This window comes from Symphalangus syndactylus, chromosome 2 (assembly GCF_028878055.3).
Source record: "Symphalangus syndactylus isolate Jambi chromosome 2, NHGRI_mSymSyn1-v2.1_pri, whole genome shotgun sequence".
Classification (NCBI taxonomy): Eukaryota; Metazoa; Chordata; class Mammalia; order Primates; family Hylobatidae; genus Symphalangus; species Symphalangus syndactylus.
In genome coordinates, this window is record NC_072424.2 from 67,547,133 (window position 1) to 67,563,429 (window position 16,297).

Sequence of the window (16,297 nt, forward strand, 5' to 3'; positions counted from 1 at the left end):
ACAAACCCCTATCTTCCAAATTTTCAGGGAAGCTGATTTGAGTAATAAACTCCTGTCCTTCCATTTGGCTAGCTCCACAACTACTAAATTCTTTCTCTACTGCAATACCACTAACTCAGTGACTTGGTTCTATGCATACAGCTTGCAAGAAGAACCCATCGTGGGATTATAAACTTACTAAAACTCACTGAATTATACATTTTATGATATGTATACCTCAAAAGAGAAAAAAATGAGTGTTACTACATCAAGATTCATATTGGTCTGAGGTCGATGATGGCTTATAGCCATGGGTCTAGGATTCTGACTACAGTTCTTTCAAAATATTAAGACAGTAGGCATATAATTCACCTTAAAAAATAGTTTTGACTTTGGCTCATGTTTTAGCCCTGCCATTCCACGATCCCATCGTTCTGATTATTGATAGCAAAAAAAACCTAGAAATTTAGGAAACATTGAATGCTAAAGCCAAAAGACATGGTAATACATCAATAATTTCAAGCATTTACTAAGGTGCACCTATGAGAAATATTACTGTGCACAAGATTTAATATCTATAAAAATCACATCAATCGCCTGAGCCCAAAAGTTTGAGGCTACAGTGAACTATGATCATGACATGGCACTGCAGCCTGGGGTGACAGAGTGAGAACACTGTCTCAGGAGAAAAAAAAAAAAATCACACCAACAAAAATATCAAACACAAGGCAAACCTCTCAGGCATGTACCTGTTGAGTCTTTCCAAGACAGAGTCATCGGCCAATGAGATCTCATCCAAGAGGAAAAAGCCATCCTCCTTCATGGCCTGAACCAGAGGCCCATCATGCCACTCAAAGAGTCTTGATGTATCGATTTCTTCCTATAAGTTGAAAAAGTGGGGAAAATTAAAGGGCAGGTGGCTCCACAGACAATATACATGCAGCTGGCTGATGTTTCCAGGGGTGAAGTAGGCATTCTGAAGAAAGTAAGAATCTGAGAACAGGAGATAGAACTTGCACACCAGAATGCTTGTGAAGGCCCTTGTAGATCAGAGAAAATCTACAGATATGCACATTTAACCAAACCAGAACCCAGCTCCAGAAACCCCACCACTGACTCATGCACAGCTAACTGCAGTTTTTTAAAATAACAGGAACACTTGCTGCTAGACAAACCTTGTCGTTTGGCTTTTGTCTCACTGGCCGCAGGCCACCCAGGAAGTCTGACGTCTCCATGTGTAAGTGGCAGCTGACAGAGTATAATTTCTGATTTGCCAAGGCTGCAAATACCTGACAGATAGTAGTTTTCCCACACCTGTTAGAGATATGCAACTGATTAACAAGACATGTGTTTCAAATACACATCCATAAACACCCCCCTCAGCAAAAGAGAAGAACCACTGTGGGAGTCTCAATGCAGCAGGCAAACAGTGCTGGCCAATGTGGAACCTCAACCCCAGGCTCATGGCACCCCTCTGCACGACTGCACTCTCCCACATTCTTATCCAGAAGGTATGTACTGCACAAACTCCAACCTAGTTCTATCAACAACCACCGGCTGGGCGCAGTGGCTCACGCCTGTAACCCTAGCACTTTGGGAGGCTGAGGCAGGAGAATCACTTGAACCCAGGAGGCGGAGGTTGTGGTGAGCCGAGATCACGCCATTGCAGTCCAGCCTGGGCAACAAGAGCGGAACGCCTTCTTAAAAAAAAAAAAAAAAAAAAAAAAACCACCACCAAGAGAGGGAAAAGAAATCTAATCCTTATAGACTTGACAGACTTTCAAGAGACACTAGTTTATCTCTTCTCTACATACGTATAGAATGAATCTCACTGTTTAAAAGAACTAAATAGACAAAAACTGCCCTCAATGCAATGAAGCAAAAAATCATTCTTGCCAGGTACAGTGTGGCTCATGCCTGTAATCCCAACACTTTGGGAGGCCAAGGCAGAAGGATCACTTGGGCCCAGGAGTTCAAGACCACTCTGTACAACATAGTGAGACTCCATCTTTTTTTTTAGTCAGAGCTTCACTCCTGTTGCCCAGGCTGGAGTGCAATGGCACGGTATCAGCTCAGTGCAATCTCTGCCTCCCAGACTCAAGCGATTCTTCTGGTTCAGCCTCCTGAGTAGCTAGGACTACAGGCAGACGCCAACACAACCAGCTAATTTTTGTATTTTTAGTAGAGACGGGGTTTTGCCATGTTGCCCAGGCTGGTCTCGAACTCCTAAGCTCAAGTGATCCGCCTGCCTCAGCCTCCCAAAGTTCTGGGATTACAGGCATGAACCACCACAACCAGCTGAGACTCTGACTTTACAAAAAAATTTAAAAATTAGCCAAGCGTGGTGGTGCATGCCTGCAGTCCCCGCTACTTGGGAGGCTGAGCCAGGAGGATCACTTGAGTCCAGAAAGTCAAGGCTGCAGTGAGCCGTATCGCACCACTGCACTCTAGCCTGGACAACAGAGTGAGACCCCATCTCCAAAAATAATAATAATAATAAAGCCATTATTTTCCATTAACAAAGAACCTAGTCTGAAGGTAGAGGAAACTAAACAGTAACAGATCTCTTAGTTTCTTTTTTTTTAGGGTACATGTGCAGAATGTGCAGGTTTGTTACATAGGTAGTATACATGTGCCATGTTGGTTTGCTGCACCCATCAACTTGTGATTTCCATTAGGTATTTCTCCTAATGCTATCCCTCCCCCAGCCCCTGATCTGCTCTTAGTTTCTTCTTAAAAAAAAAAAAGAAAGAAAGAAAAAAAGAGGAAGGAGGAAAGAAGGGGGTATTAATACTTTCATGAGTTCTTCAGCGATAACTCAAGTAATCCTATGGAATTGAAATGAACCCTCATGAGTCACTGTCACAGATCTTTACCCAGTGTCTCCAACCAGCAGCACAGGTTCACCAAATTCCAATGCCCTTCCCACTAGCATTGCGAGTCTCCGCATGCCCTCAGTCCACACGATGTGGCCGAAGTTAGACTCCAGTGTGGATATCTGAGTAGACAATTTACCTATCCAAGGAAAAATAAATATTTAGATTCTAATGAGTACAACTCAAATCATACTCCTCTAGGGATTTTGGCCTACTCACCCAGCAATTTTAGAACATTTTCTTTGGAGAAAAGAGATTGAGGACACAATTTTTTCTTGAAATGTTTCTCAAGGACTTCTTGAATCACATCAACTTCCTCCTGCTTCCTGACTCGACCTGCCAGAAGCATATAACCTGGGAGGAGGAGGAGGAAAAGGAGGAGAGGAATCATCAAGTGTCTACTGGGAACACCAAGGGACATTGAGAATATGGAACAATAGCAACTCTCATACGCTGCTGGTGAGGTAGAAATCTGAAGAACTACACGGGAAAACTAGGAGAGCCTATTACAATTAACCATATACCTGCCCGATGCCTCAGCAATATGACTTCTAGTATCCCCAAACACAAATGAACACGTGTGTGTCAAAAGACATACGCAAAAATGTTCAGAGAAGCTTTATTCATAACTAAAAAATTTAAATGATCCAGATGTCCATAACCAAGAGAATGGATAAACAAACTATGGTGTCTTCGTACAGTGGATTACCACATAAAAAGAAAAAGAAAAAAAAGAATGAAGTCCTGATACACATAACGGCATGACTGAATCTCACATCAGGTTTAGTGAAAAACCCAGAACCCAAAGAGTACATACTGCATGGTGTCAGCTAGGTGAAACTCAAGGACAGGCAAAATTACGTTCAATCAGATTAGTAGTGATAATCAGACAGAAGTCAATTAGTAGTGACAGTAGTCAGGGTAGTGATTACCTCCACTGGCAAGAGACCTACTGAGTTATTGGAAATATTCTAAATCTTGGTCTGGGGGATGCTTTACATGGGAAAATGCTTTACTGTATGTTACACCTCACTAAAAAAGTTTTGCTGGGCATGGTGGCTCATGCTTGTAATCCCAGCACTTTGGGAGGCCGAGGTGGGCAGATCACAAGGTCAAGAGTTTACAACCAGCCTGGCCAACATGGGGAAACCCCATCTCTACAAAAAATACAAAAATTAGCCAGGCATGGTGGCACTTGCCTGTAATCCCAGCTACTCGGGAGGCTGAGGCAGGAGAACTGCTTGAACCAAGACCCAGACCCGGGAGGCAGAGGTTACAGTGAGCTGAGATCGTGCCACTGCACTCCAGCCTGGGCTACAGAGGGAGACTCTATCTTAAAAAAAAAAAAAGAAAGAAAGAAAAAAAGTTTTTTAAAAAGTATTCCTCTATGTAAATATTCTTCACAAGTAGAGAAAAAATCTCCTGTACTAGTTTTACATACTCTTCTTACTTATTAACTAGCCCATTAATCAATCATCAGCACTTTTCAAATCAGAAGATTCCAAAACACTTTGTATCCTATCACAAACAGTAACAAATTTTTCCCATGCTTTAAAGGAAAACAACAAAACCTGAGTCTCAGGTTATACAAATTTTTTCTCAGAATGCCAATGTTTTCTGACAAATCAGCTTTCTGTATGTCTATAAAGCACTAGCCAGACTACCTGTGGTGACACTGCAGAAAAATGGCCCACAAAGCTACCATCTACCATTTGCCTAACTCTCAAAGAGGCTATGCCCATATCCTGACTCCCACATGTGGCTACCTGAAGCAAAGAGTAAGAAAACCTTAGCAACCAGTCCTTATTAGCATGGAGGCCTGCAGGAATAAGATCATTTACAAAAGCTGTTAGAACTGGAGGGAAACAGGCTCTCTGGAATACCTAGTCAAATGTATGTATCAATCACAATTTGAGGCAAGATTTGTTTTAATAAAAAGTTTGACATTTAACATAACTATGTATTGAGAGCATTTGACTGAAAACACACCATCATTGGCTAAATGCTGTAGCCAGTCATACTCCTTCTCGGTCTGCTCAGCCAATCTGTATCTTTCAGCCCATCGGAACAGATCACGAAGGGTGATGAAGCCCTGCTTTCCAGCAAACACTGAAGAACTTCTGCGATAGGACTGTTGAAGTATCAAAACAAATGAAAAGGGGCATCAGCTGCAATGCATGGTAAGTTTGTAGTACAATGTATATAAAATTCATAACAAATTTATGCTCCCATTTAAATGATTTCATTCCACTAAATAAGATTAATTTTTTGGCCGGGCGCGGTGGCTCAAGCCTGTAATCCCAGCACTTTGGAATCACAAGGTCAGGAAATCGAGACCATCCTGGCTAACACGGTGAAACCGTCTCTACGAAAAATACAAAAAATTAGCCAGGCGTGGTGGCGGGCGCCTGTAGTCCCAGCTACTCCGGAGGCTAAGGCAGGAGAACGGCATGAACACGGGAGGGGGAGCTTGCAGTGACCCGAGATTGCGCCACTGCACTCCAGCCTGGGTGACAGAGCGAGACTCCGTCTCAAACAAAAAAAAAAAAAAAAAAAAAAAGATTAATTTTTTAATGTAAATAACTTGTAATATTCTGAAGAAAAATGTTCAAATTCAGGTTTAAATTAAGAATATAAAAGGAATTCCACATTTCTTATGCCACATAGAAAAAAGATGATTAATAGTAACACATAAATGGGCGCAGTGGCTCACACCTGTAATCCCAGCACTTTGGGAGGCCAAGGCAGGCAGATCACGAGGTCAGGAGATCGAGACCATCCTGGTCAATATGGTGAAACCACGTCTCTACTAAAAATACAAAAAATTAGCCAAGCCTGGTGGTGCATGCCTATAGTCCCAGCTACTCAGGAGGCTGAGGCAGGGGAATCGCTTCAACCCAGGAGGCGGAGGTTGCAGTGAGCCGAGATAGCACCACTGCACTCCAGCCTCGTGACAGAGTGAGGCTCCGTCTCAAAAAGCAAACAAAAAGTAATGCAAATGGTGGCAAAGATGCAGGAAGATTAGTGAAACAATGTGGAACCATAATGGTAGGAGTCTTCATTATTATTAGCTTTCTAAAAAGAAGTTTGACAATGTATACTTTCTGATAAAGAATACTTTTAACCCCATAAGATAAATGGAATTTTTAAAGATCAGCTATAGCTTTGCAGTTGACGAGGGGGAGCCACAAAGAATGGATCTCTTTAATTATGTCCATTCAAGGAGTATATCCATTTAAAAACCAAAAACCAGTTTTCCCTAAGCCAAATTACATTCTAAACAAAATGCTTCAATACTATATGCAAATACAAAATCATCATCATACGTAAATATCAGAAAAATTTTAATGATGTAAAACTGTTGATTGATTTAAAAAAACTAAAAATATATATTAGTGAGAAGCATTTAAAAGACCTCTACTTGAAAGCCAAGAACTGTAGTTCACACCTGTAATCCCAAAACTTTGGGAGATCAAGGTGGGTGAATCCCTTGAGCCCAGGAGTTCGAGACCAGCTTGGGCAACATGGCGAAACCTTGTCTCTACAAAAAAAAATGTAGCCGGGCATGACGGTGCACATTTGTGGTCCCAGCTACTAAGGAGTGAGTAGTCAGAGATGGGAGGATCACCTGAGCCCAGGAGGTCGAGGCTGCAATGAGCTATGATTGTGCCACTACACTCCAGCCAGGACAGTAGAGTGAGACCGTGTCTTGCAAAAAAATAAATAATAAAAAAATTAAAAACAATAAAAAATAAAAAAATCTCTACTTGGAAAAATACATCAACAGACAGGTTCTTTTTTCTAACAAAAGAAGCCATGAAATTTTGATCACCAAGTATATCAACACATTCCATTTGAAACTAAGTACCTGAAGATCCAGCATGACTTTAATCAACTTGCTGCAATAGGAGGGTGGCAAACTACACCGCTTGTGCAAAATTGTTTCCAACTCAGAGCTAGGTAACTCATCAAAGTGCAATTCCACGAACCGATTCCTGAAGGCTCTAGAAAGGACCTAGACAAAGCACAGGAAGAATGCAGTAAAAGGTGCCTTTTAATTTCCAATATGGAGGCTCTGACATTCACCATAAAATATTAAAGGAGAGGTAAAAACATTTCACTGTTACTACGAAAAATCTACGGTCTGATGTGTTAACAAATTGAAGGAAGGAAACAAATGCTACATACCTTTCTGCCTCCATAAAGTCCTGGGGGATTTTGGGTGGCAAAAAGCATAAACCGAGGGTGTGCTTTAACAACTTCCTGTGTTTCTGTTACGAGCAATTCACGGTTATCATCCAACAGCCTATTCAGCGCCTCTAACACATCAGTAGGGGCCAAATTTAATTCATCTAAAATAATCCAATAGCCTTTTCTCATAGCATCAATAAGAACACCTAGGAAGAAACAAACAGCAAGAACTAGTGTATAAATCAGTACAAAGTTTTAAAATGCGTTATGTACAAATCAACAAATCCTAGGCTATCATTAAATTTCAAAGCAAATTACTTTCTATAGCTAGTCTTGCCTCAAAACAAATTATGACACTGCAGATCAAGGAGGAACAATTTTCAATTAAAATAGTCCCTTTTTTCCCCACAGAAAAGCAGCTGAAAATACCTCATATTTCTTGTGTAATCTTTCCCCTGCAGTCTAATTTCATTTAAATCACCACATTCTGTTGACTATTCCCAACTTCCTTTTGGCTAACACTAACCCCATTCTCTGAATTCCTAGAAAATAAAACAGCACTTCAACTCCCCTCTCGAAAATTGGCCCTAGTCCAGTATACAGCCAGCAAGATTAGTAGAACCTAAAGAAAGCCAGCACTTTATGCATCACCCCTTAACTATCTTAGCTCAGGTATCGAGAAAAACCGGCTGTTACAGCAAAGGTCCATGTGCCTCAATTGGAAAGGATGAAGAATATTACTTAAGGAAATGTGTGTGAAAGAATAAACACCTATGTCCATGGAATGGAATCTTAACCCTACCTTCTTTAAAGACAAGCTTCCCTGAGGAGTCAGATGCGTAACAACCAATGTACTCCTGAATATCCGTGTGTTCGTGATTGTTAATACGCACACAGTGGTTGCCAGTAGCTGCAGCCAGCCACTGGATCAGGCTTGTTTTACCAACTGATGTCTCTCCCTGAATCAGCACTGGATAGGTTCTGTAAAAGATTAGCCAATTAAACAACTTAAAACCACAAAAAATTACAAAGCTGAGAAACCAGAACGGCATATCGGTTTGTTTTGTTTGACGAAGGGTTTCACTCTGTCACCCAGGCTGGAGTGTGGTGGTGCAATCATAGCTCACTGCAGCCTCGACTTCCCAGGCTCAAGTGATCCTCCCACCTCAGCCTCTTGAGTAGCTGGGACTACAGACATGCACCACCAAGCCCAGCTATATTTTGTATTTTTTGCAGAGACAGAGTCTTGCCATGTTGCCCAGGCTGTTCTCAAAACCCTGGGCTCAAGTGATCCGACCGCCTTGGCCTCCCACAGTGCTGGGATTGCAGGCATGAGCCACTGCACCTGGCCAAGTACTGTTTTGTTTTTTTGTTTTTTTAAAAAAAGGACGACATCATTTAACAGCATCATTAAAAGAGCATGTTTTTCTTTTTTTTTTCCTTTTTACATTTCTGGAAATTGCAAGAAGCTAAAGAACATTTTTATTCCTATACACTGAGAAGTTTCTTTGTAAAAATTATTCCTCAAAAATTACTAAGGAAAGCGATTCCAACTATGCTGGCAACATTTGTAAGAAACTGTAAGTAGAACTTTTAGCCATTTACTGAATAATTTGTGGTATTTATCAGCAAAATAACAAAAGACAACTTTAAAGACAGATAAAATCATCTGCATCCATAGTGCTCCCTCCAAAGTTGCACAACTAGAAACAAAGTTTTCTACCAGGAAGAAGTTATCGTACTGACTTTTGTAAGTAATTGTTCAGTTGGCCAATGAACAAGAATAAAGCTCTTTGAAAGTTAAGGAAGTTAGACCAAAATGTCATCAATGCCTATGCCTGTATCAAGTTCGGGGCAGCGAGAAAAAAGCCCACACACCCTGCAGAGACAACTCGGACTATATCTCTCAGGTTCAGCTTCACAGAAGATGTCAGAATGTACGTCTCATCTATTGTAGGCTCCTTGTCTCCCACCGCAATCCAGTAGCCTTCAACCTGGATAAGCCGACCTCCTTTTGGCTCTGGAATAGGCTGAAAGACACAGAAGTTCAAGGAACAACCCACAGTTATTCATTCTTAAAGAAGGGCATAAAGTAGGAAAAGAGCCACTTGTTGAACAAGCTGTCTTGTTCTGCATACTTTCAACACTAAAACTGGGTGAAATATGAACATAAAATTATGAGGAATGAGAACAAAATGGTGTTATATATTGTTTTTAAAACTGAAGTGGAGTAGCTGGGTTTGGAAAAAAACTGAATCAAAACAAATTCCCAGAAGGTTTATGTACCAGTTCTCTTCTCTCACATATCAAAATGCCCACTCCAAGTATTTTTATCGAAAACATGAATTTCATATAAACCACGTTCTCTGAAAAAGGGCCAGTGTTGTAGTAAGGAAGGAGGTTTTGCACTATTATACTCTGGATTGCCTAGAAGACATTAAAAATAAAACTGACTTTTCAGAGCAGCTAGCCCATTAAGGATAATATTGTGGATGATGGCATAACTTTGCTGAGATATGGTTTAAGTTATTAGGTTCAATTATACAAATTCCCATTTTTATAAGTAAAAAAATGGCTAAATGGTGGTCAAATCTATAACTATGGAAAAGTACTCTTCTAGAGCATTTGGTCCCCAGATTTCAAGCTACACGTCTAGGCCCTGCTTTTAAGGCCTCCTCAGTTGAGCTGAGAAGCAATAGGGGGAGGGGAGGAAGGATCTTTTTACGTTTCTATCACACCCTGAGGCACACACACACAAAAAGACCAACTGGAAGAGACTGGTATTTGATTACAATAATGGTAAAGCAAACCTGAGTCTTTTCTCAATGTTTTTACAATTTACCAAAAGTATTTACGCATGTGTTACTTGTACGATTTTTTAAAAGGCTGAGTCCAAAGAAACTCCAAGTCCCAAGGGCTCTCTCTTCCTAATGAATAAGCAATCAACATGTAAACAAGCCAATTTACATGTTGATTGTGAGCAAGTTTCTCTCAGCCTCTTTCAGTCCCATGCTATTCTGTAATTTCCTGTGAAACCCAAAACGGCTATTGTTTATCACAGTGCCCCCACTACTGCCTCCTCAAAAAAGACCCATCAATCAGAAGATATAGATTATACCTAACTGTGTAGTTAAACTATGCAGACAGTGAAACTACAGTGTACCCATCCAGTGAAATGCTATGTGGCCCTCAGAAGGCATGTCACAATGAACTCTGGTACAAAAACAAAAATATATCCAAGATTCAGTTAGGTCAAAAAGGAAAGCTACAGAATATTCTTATGGGCCCGGAACGGTGACTCACGCCTGTAATACCAGCACTTTGGGAAGCCGAGGCGGGCGGATCATGAGGTCAGGAGTTCGAGACCAGCCTGGCCAACATGATGAAACGCAGTCCCTACTAAAATTACAAATATTAGCTGGGCATGGTGGCATGCGCTTGTAATCCCAGCTACTCGGGAGGCTGAGACAGGAGAATCACTTCAGCCAGGGACGGGGAGAATGCCATGAGCCAAGATTACACCACTGCATTCCAGTCTGGGCAACAGAGCAAGACTCTATCTCCAAAAAAAAAAAAAAAAAAAAAAAAAAGAATATTCTTATAAGACAGTCCCACTTACATTAAATGCATATTACAATTTTACAATTTACCTCAATAAATCAACACACACATACCAAAAATTTGGATATGTAAGGAAATAAAATATATACATTGTATATCTGGAAAGATTATCCACAGTATTTAAATCTCCAAAGAGCAAGCTTATTGGGAACTTTCACCATCTAAACGTACGTTTCTGTAATGTTTAAACTTTTTGCAACAGATTACCTTTATAATTAAAAAATTATGTGAAAAAAAAAAACCAAACAGCTGAAAATTTGGTAATTCAGTCTTTCAAGTATAACAAGTCAAAAATAACAACAGAGCATACCTGCTTCAGCAGACTCTTGACATTACCAGGGACGATGTGTTGACAGATGAGCTTCTGAACTATTGGGTGTGATGCCCTGTCAAGCTGTGTTAAGAAACCCAAACAAAAACCCTAGAAAGAAAAGACAAATATGCATAATGCTAAATAACCTTCTGCAATACAATCAAACTTATTTCCAGAACAAAATTTAACCTCTTACGTGATGCTGCTTCCCAACTTTTAAATATAGTGAGGTGGCAGATAAAGGGAAGGGTAGGCCAGGCACGGTGGTTCATGCCTGTAATCTCAGCACTTTGGGAGGCCAAGGCAGGAGGACAGCTTGAGCCCAGGAGTTCGAGACCAGAGTGGGAACACAGTGACACCCTGTCTCTATGTATAATTAAAAATAAAAATTTTAAAATAAAAAGTATTTTATTTAAAAGGGCAGGGTAGATCTAGTAAGACGTACTATGGGCTGATCTGACTAACTGGAAAGCACAGGCAACCTGGCATATGCATCCCTATTCCTTTCTTCCCATGAACCCATCCATTAAGCTCATATCCTGTCAAAGAGACTTCAGAAAGACCTCATAGAGTGAGCGCTGAATGTTGCCACATGGATTGGAGGCTGCAAATCGCAGGGCCCGGCACAGAGTCCGAAGGCTGTAGTGAGGCCTATGGCCAGTGCCATCCACCAGTTTGGTCCCAGACTCTTTCCGCAAAGCTGTGTAGAAGCTACAAATAGAATAAAGGTCGGGCAATTTTATTTACTAATAAGTATCCAGTATTATCAATTCTCTACAGAAAACCCAAAGGACATTTTTTAGATCAGAAATGGTCATGCATACAACTTCCTAGGGCATGCATCAAAATATCTTAGTCTCTTTTAAATCTACTTTTCACATACTCAGAGATATCTTTCAAAATAAAAAAATGAACACCTATCTGTTTCCTTTGGGAAACTGGGAAGTGCAATGTGCAATTCCTCTAGCAAAAAGGTACTGATAAAGAGAGGTGAGAAGCTTCTGTGTTCCAGAGTCTGTTCAAGCTTAAGGGACAAACAAAGTTCCTATGCAATCTAAAATGGGGATGAATAAAGACATGGCAAACAATGCATGGTGTTTTGAAAGGCTACAAATATGGCTATAATTAGTAGTGACAAAACGTTAAAAAGCAGGAGGAGACGATGGCCATTACTATTGTCACTACCACACTTTAGAAGTCCAGATGATGACAGGATGGGAAAAGTTTCAGACTGAAACATGCAGGTCTTGCACTTTGTGAAATTCATGATCAATTAGCACCATAAGGTCAAATGAAACCAAGTATGAATGCATCACAGATGAAATTCAAGTTCCTGCCCAAATGAGCTTTATCTTGCCTCTTTGCTATCTAACAGAATATTTTTTCTTGTGTAGAAAGAACCTGTGTTTTGGAACTGGGTTTTTAATACATGGAATATATACTACTTGTACTATTAGTATTTTATAAGTGCCTCATTTTATCCTTTATCTACCTCTTTAGATAAAATGAGGCACTTATAAAAGTTTACCTTTAGCATCTGGAATCTTAACTATACGTATTTATACTTTTGTCCAAATATTCTTGGCTAACAAAACGTATTCCAATTTAGGGTGTGGTGTGGTAAACCATTCTGAAGCATTCTAAACACATGCCTCGTTGACTAATCTATTTAATATATTTAGATTAGTATATGACTCCTCTAGAATTAAAGCTCAATGAGAAGAACCAAGATTTTGTCTGCCTTACTCATAGCTATATCCCTGGCACCAGGGCACTCAATAAGTATTTGTATTAAGGAAGAGAAAAAATGCACAAATACACAGTAAAACATTAACATCACCCTATTTCAATCCTTTTACATGTTGTATTTCTTTCTGGAGAACACACAATTAAGTTACTGGCCCAGAATGACACAATTAGTTTCTCATAGAACCAATACTAGAATTGAGGTTGTCTGACACAAAAGATTGCACATTGTCCATATGGCATACAAAAAACAGGAATAACAGTCTCAAATTAAAGCACAAGCCACATAACTACTCTATTATTTATTAGGCTAAGCTTCCATTAATTCCAAACCTGACACAATCAAATATATTAACCCTTTTCTCCTTACAACCCACATAGCTAGTATAAATATTGCAAATAGAAAAGTAACCTTCTTCAAGACATTCAAAACGCAAGCCATGTACATCTCCAAGAATTCAAACCCTCAGCTATGAATATAGAGGCAATCACGAGACCATTATCTGATAGTTTATATCTTCTCATAGGTAGTGATTCACAGCTTTCTATGTAATTTCCTTAGAAAAACCTGAAGGAGTTCATATCAGGTTCCAACTTTACAAAAAAATCTAAATAATAATCCTGCCATCAGTTTTCTCAAGTTAGAAGTAAAAAAGAATACATATTTGTATGTGTGCACGAGTAGCACATTTTCATGTTCAGAGAAAGAGTTTATAAAGACATACCAAAGGGAACCTACTTTATGATTCCTTGCACTGTATTCTTGTTCACACTCAATCCTTTCAGATAATCTACAACAAGAACCTGTAAGTCTTCTTTGCTTTCTAATTCTTCTACATAAAGTTCTGTGAACCTGTAAAACAATACATAATAAACACGTTTTAGGAAGTTAATATAACTACGTTGACAATAGAAAAACATGAAACAGAAGCTATGTCAGCTCATTTTAACTGCTTGAAGTATAAAATGTCTGTCAACCTGATATAAAAACTGATCATAATTAAAGGATAATGTAACCATTACCAAAAATATACCATTATTGCTTCTTCTATACAATAAGTCTTCTACGTATAGTCCTTACAAGAAGAAAAAGATACAAAAGCCGGTGCGGTGGCTCACGCCTGTAATCCCAGCACTTTGGGAGGCCGAGGCCGGTGGATCACGAGGTCAGGAGATCGAGACCATCCTGGCTAACATGGTGAAACCCCATCTCTACTAAAAATACAAAAATTAGCTGAGTATGTTGGCGGGCGCCTGTAGTCCCAACTACTCGGGAGGCTGAGGCAGGAGAATGGCGTGAACCCAGGAGGCAGAGCCTGCAGTGAGCCGAGATGGTGCCACTGCACTCCAGCCTAGGCGACAGAGGGAGACTCCCATCTCAAAAAACAAAAAAAGATACAAAAATAAGAATTAATTATCCTCATTTTCAGGTATTTTTTATCAGAACCGCATATTTAAAAAAATAAGTGCAATAAAAAACAAGCCCCCTCACCATCAAAAACAGAATGGTTGAAGAGAAACCAACTACTTTAATGTAGTTTCTAAAGCTTCCCTAACAAGCTTTTATTGCTTTATAATGAAGAGAGAGGATCTAACAAACTTACTATTTTAAAACTCAAAATGAAGTAAACGGTTACCAGCAATAAATCTGGTCATTTAATTTATTTTGTCCCAAATGTTACCTACATAAAACACCAACAATTAAGTATTTTGTTCATGTCAGCGCTTAGTGGCAAAAAATAAAAGAAACTTTAAAGCCCTTTTCAAATCATTAGCCTCATCCAAAGAGGACAGTGTTCCTAAAATATACGTATACTGGTATATGTTTTCCTGTTATATTGTGTTATGAAATTTTTCTAATAGCCAAAAGATTACCTGAGGAAGGAAAGATTTTTATTTTCAACAATATCCACTGTCATACTAACACAAAGGGAAAAATTCTCCAGTGTTCTGAAGATTCCCATATGCCTACCACCTACAGAAAGCAGAGGAATACGACAAATAAGGTAATAAAGATTCCTCTAACAGAGGCAATTTCAAGCATTGCTCTAAAGTTCGGTTACATTAATATCACCAATCTAAAAATAAAGAGAATCTTAAAAGGAAGTCTTGGTAATCCCAGCACTGTGGGAGGTCAAGGCAGGCAGATCTCTTGAGCCCAGTTAGAGACCAGCCTAGGCAACATGGCGAAATCCCATGTCTGCTAAAAATACAAAAACTTGAGGCCGGGCACAGTGGCTCACACCTGTAATCCCAGCACTTTGGGAGGCTGAGACAGGCAGATCACAAGGTCAGGAGTTCGAGACCAGCCTTGCCAACATAGTGAAACCCCGTGTCTACTAAAAAAAAAAAAAAAAAAATAGAGAAATCAGCCAGTCATGGTGGCGTGCACCTGTAGTCCCAGCTACTCGGGAGGCTGAGGCAGGAGAAGCGCCTGAACCCAGGAGGTGGAGGTTGTGGTGAGCCAAAATCACACCACTGCACTCCAGCCTGGGCAACAAAGCAAGACTCCGTCTCAGGAAAAAAAAAAAAAAAAAAAAAAAAAGCTGGGTGTGGTGGCATGTGCCCATAATCCTGGCTATTCAGGATTCTGAGGTGGGAGGTGGGAGGTGGGAGGTGGGAGGTAGGAGGACTGCTTGAACCGGGGACTTGCAGTAAGCCAAGATCACGCCACTGCACTCCAACCTGGGCAACAGAGCAAGAACCTGTTGCAAAAAAGGAAAGTCTCCAAGAACCAACCCCTCACCTGTTTCTTATTCCTGGTGGGAGATTTCTTTTGCCCACATCAGTCGCTGGATTCATAGAGGCAAATAAACGGAAGTCAGGATGCCGAACCAGTGGCTCTATTAAGAGAAAATTATAAATTCTCAACAAAGGTATGATTATCTAATTACACAGAACCCCGGCCCAGCCAGCCTGATGCTGGCTGCTCACACCATCCTTGTCTTTTCTGAAACCCCACTGAAATAACTTTCCAGACCTATGTATTCAATCTAATCTTATACTGCAGTCTTTTGTGGTATGTTTATTCACTGTTATTTATCTTTTATCAACCATTCACCTGTTATTTTATAAGTGTGTCTATTATCCACAACTCAAACACCTTGTCAAATTATATTCTTCTTCTTTGCATTCCCCATACTACCCAACAACAGTTCAATGCACTTTGCAGAAAATTAATATCTTTATTGGGAGGCCCATGTCATCCTTCTAACAACAACAACAAAAAATCTCACTCTAAAGTGGCCAAAGGGCTTGACACCAAGTCAAATCCCAAGGGATTCAAGTGCTACCTGTGTCTCCACGATCCAGCAACACCAGGGATCCAGAGGATCCTTCAAGCAAACCACTCAAACATTCTAGTATTTCTGGAGCAGCCAAGTTAATCTCATCCAACAAGATCCACTCTCCTTTCTTTACAGCCTGAGCTAATGTACCCTAGAAAAAGATAAAATAAAATGTTAACAATGTGTCAAATAAAGGCACACTTGCCAAGAACAGTTATGCAAGCAGGGTTAGAAACAGAGGCAGAGGGAAATCTTTCCTACTTGATGGGTCTATGCCTTAACTG

At 40.1% G+C, this 16,297-nt stretch overlaps 1 protein-coding gene across 2 annotated transcripts in view; it reads right to left on the minus strand.

Annotated features, from left to right (window-relative positions):
* The window catches only part of MDN1 (midasin AAA ATPase 1), a 183,195-nt gene that overhangs the window by 102,343 nt on the left and 64,555 nt on the right, over positions 1-16,297 (minus strand). For both annotated transcript variants that reach the window (XM_055258756.2, XM_055258764.2), the window contains exons 18-31: positions 16,020-16,164; positions 15,473-15,569; positions 13,466-13,579; positions 11,544-11,691; positions 10,978-11,088; positions 8,925-9,076; positions 7,849-8,027; positions 7,044-7,252; positions 6,724-6,870; positions 4,845-4,986; positions 3,075-3,209; positions 2,856-2,994; positions 1,155-1,293; positions 729-859 (exon numbers count right to left, since the gene is read on the minus strand). In XM_055258756.2, coding sequence (XP_055114731.2) covers positions 729-859; positions 1,155-1,293; positions 2,856-2,994; positions 3,075-3,209; positions 4,845-4,986; positions 6,724-6,870; positions 7,044-7,252; positions 7,849-8,027; positions 8,925-9,076; positions 10,978-11,088; positions 11,544-11,691; positions 13,466-13,579; positions 15,473-15,569; positions 16,020-16,164 — 1,988 coding nt within the window. The remainder of the gene's footprint in view (positions 1-728; positions 860-1,154; positions 1,294-2,855; positions 2,995-3,074; positions 3,210-4,844; positions 4,987-6,723; positions 6,871-7,043; positions 7,253-7,848; positions 8,028-8,924; positions 9,077-10,977; positions 11,089-11,543; positions 11,692-13,465; positions 13,580-15,472; positions 15,570-16,019; positions 16,165-16,297) is intronic.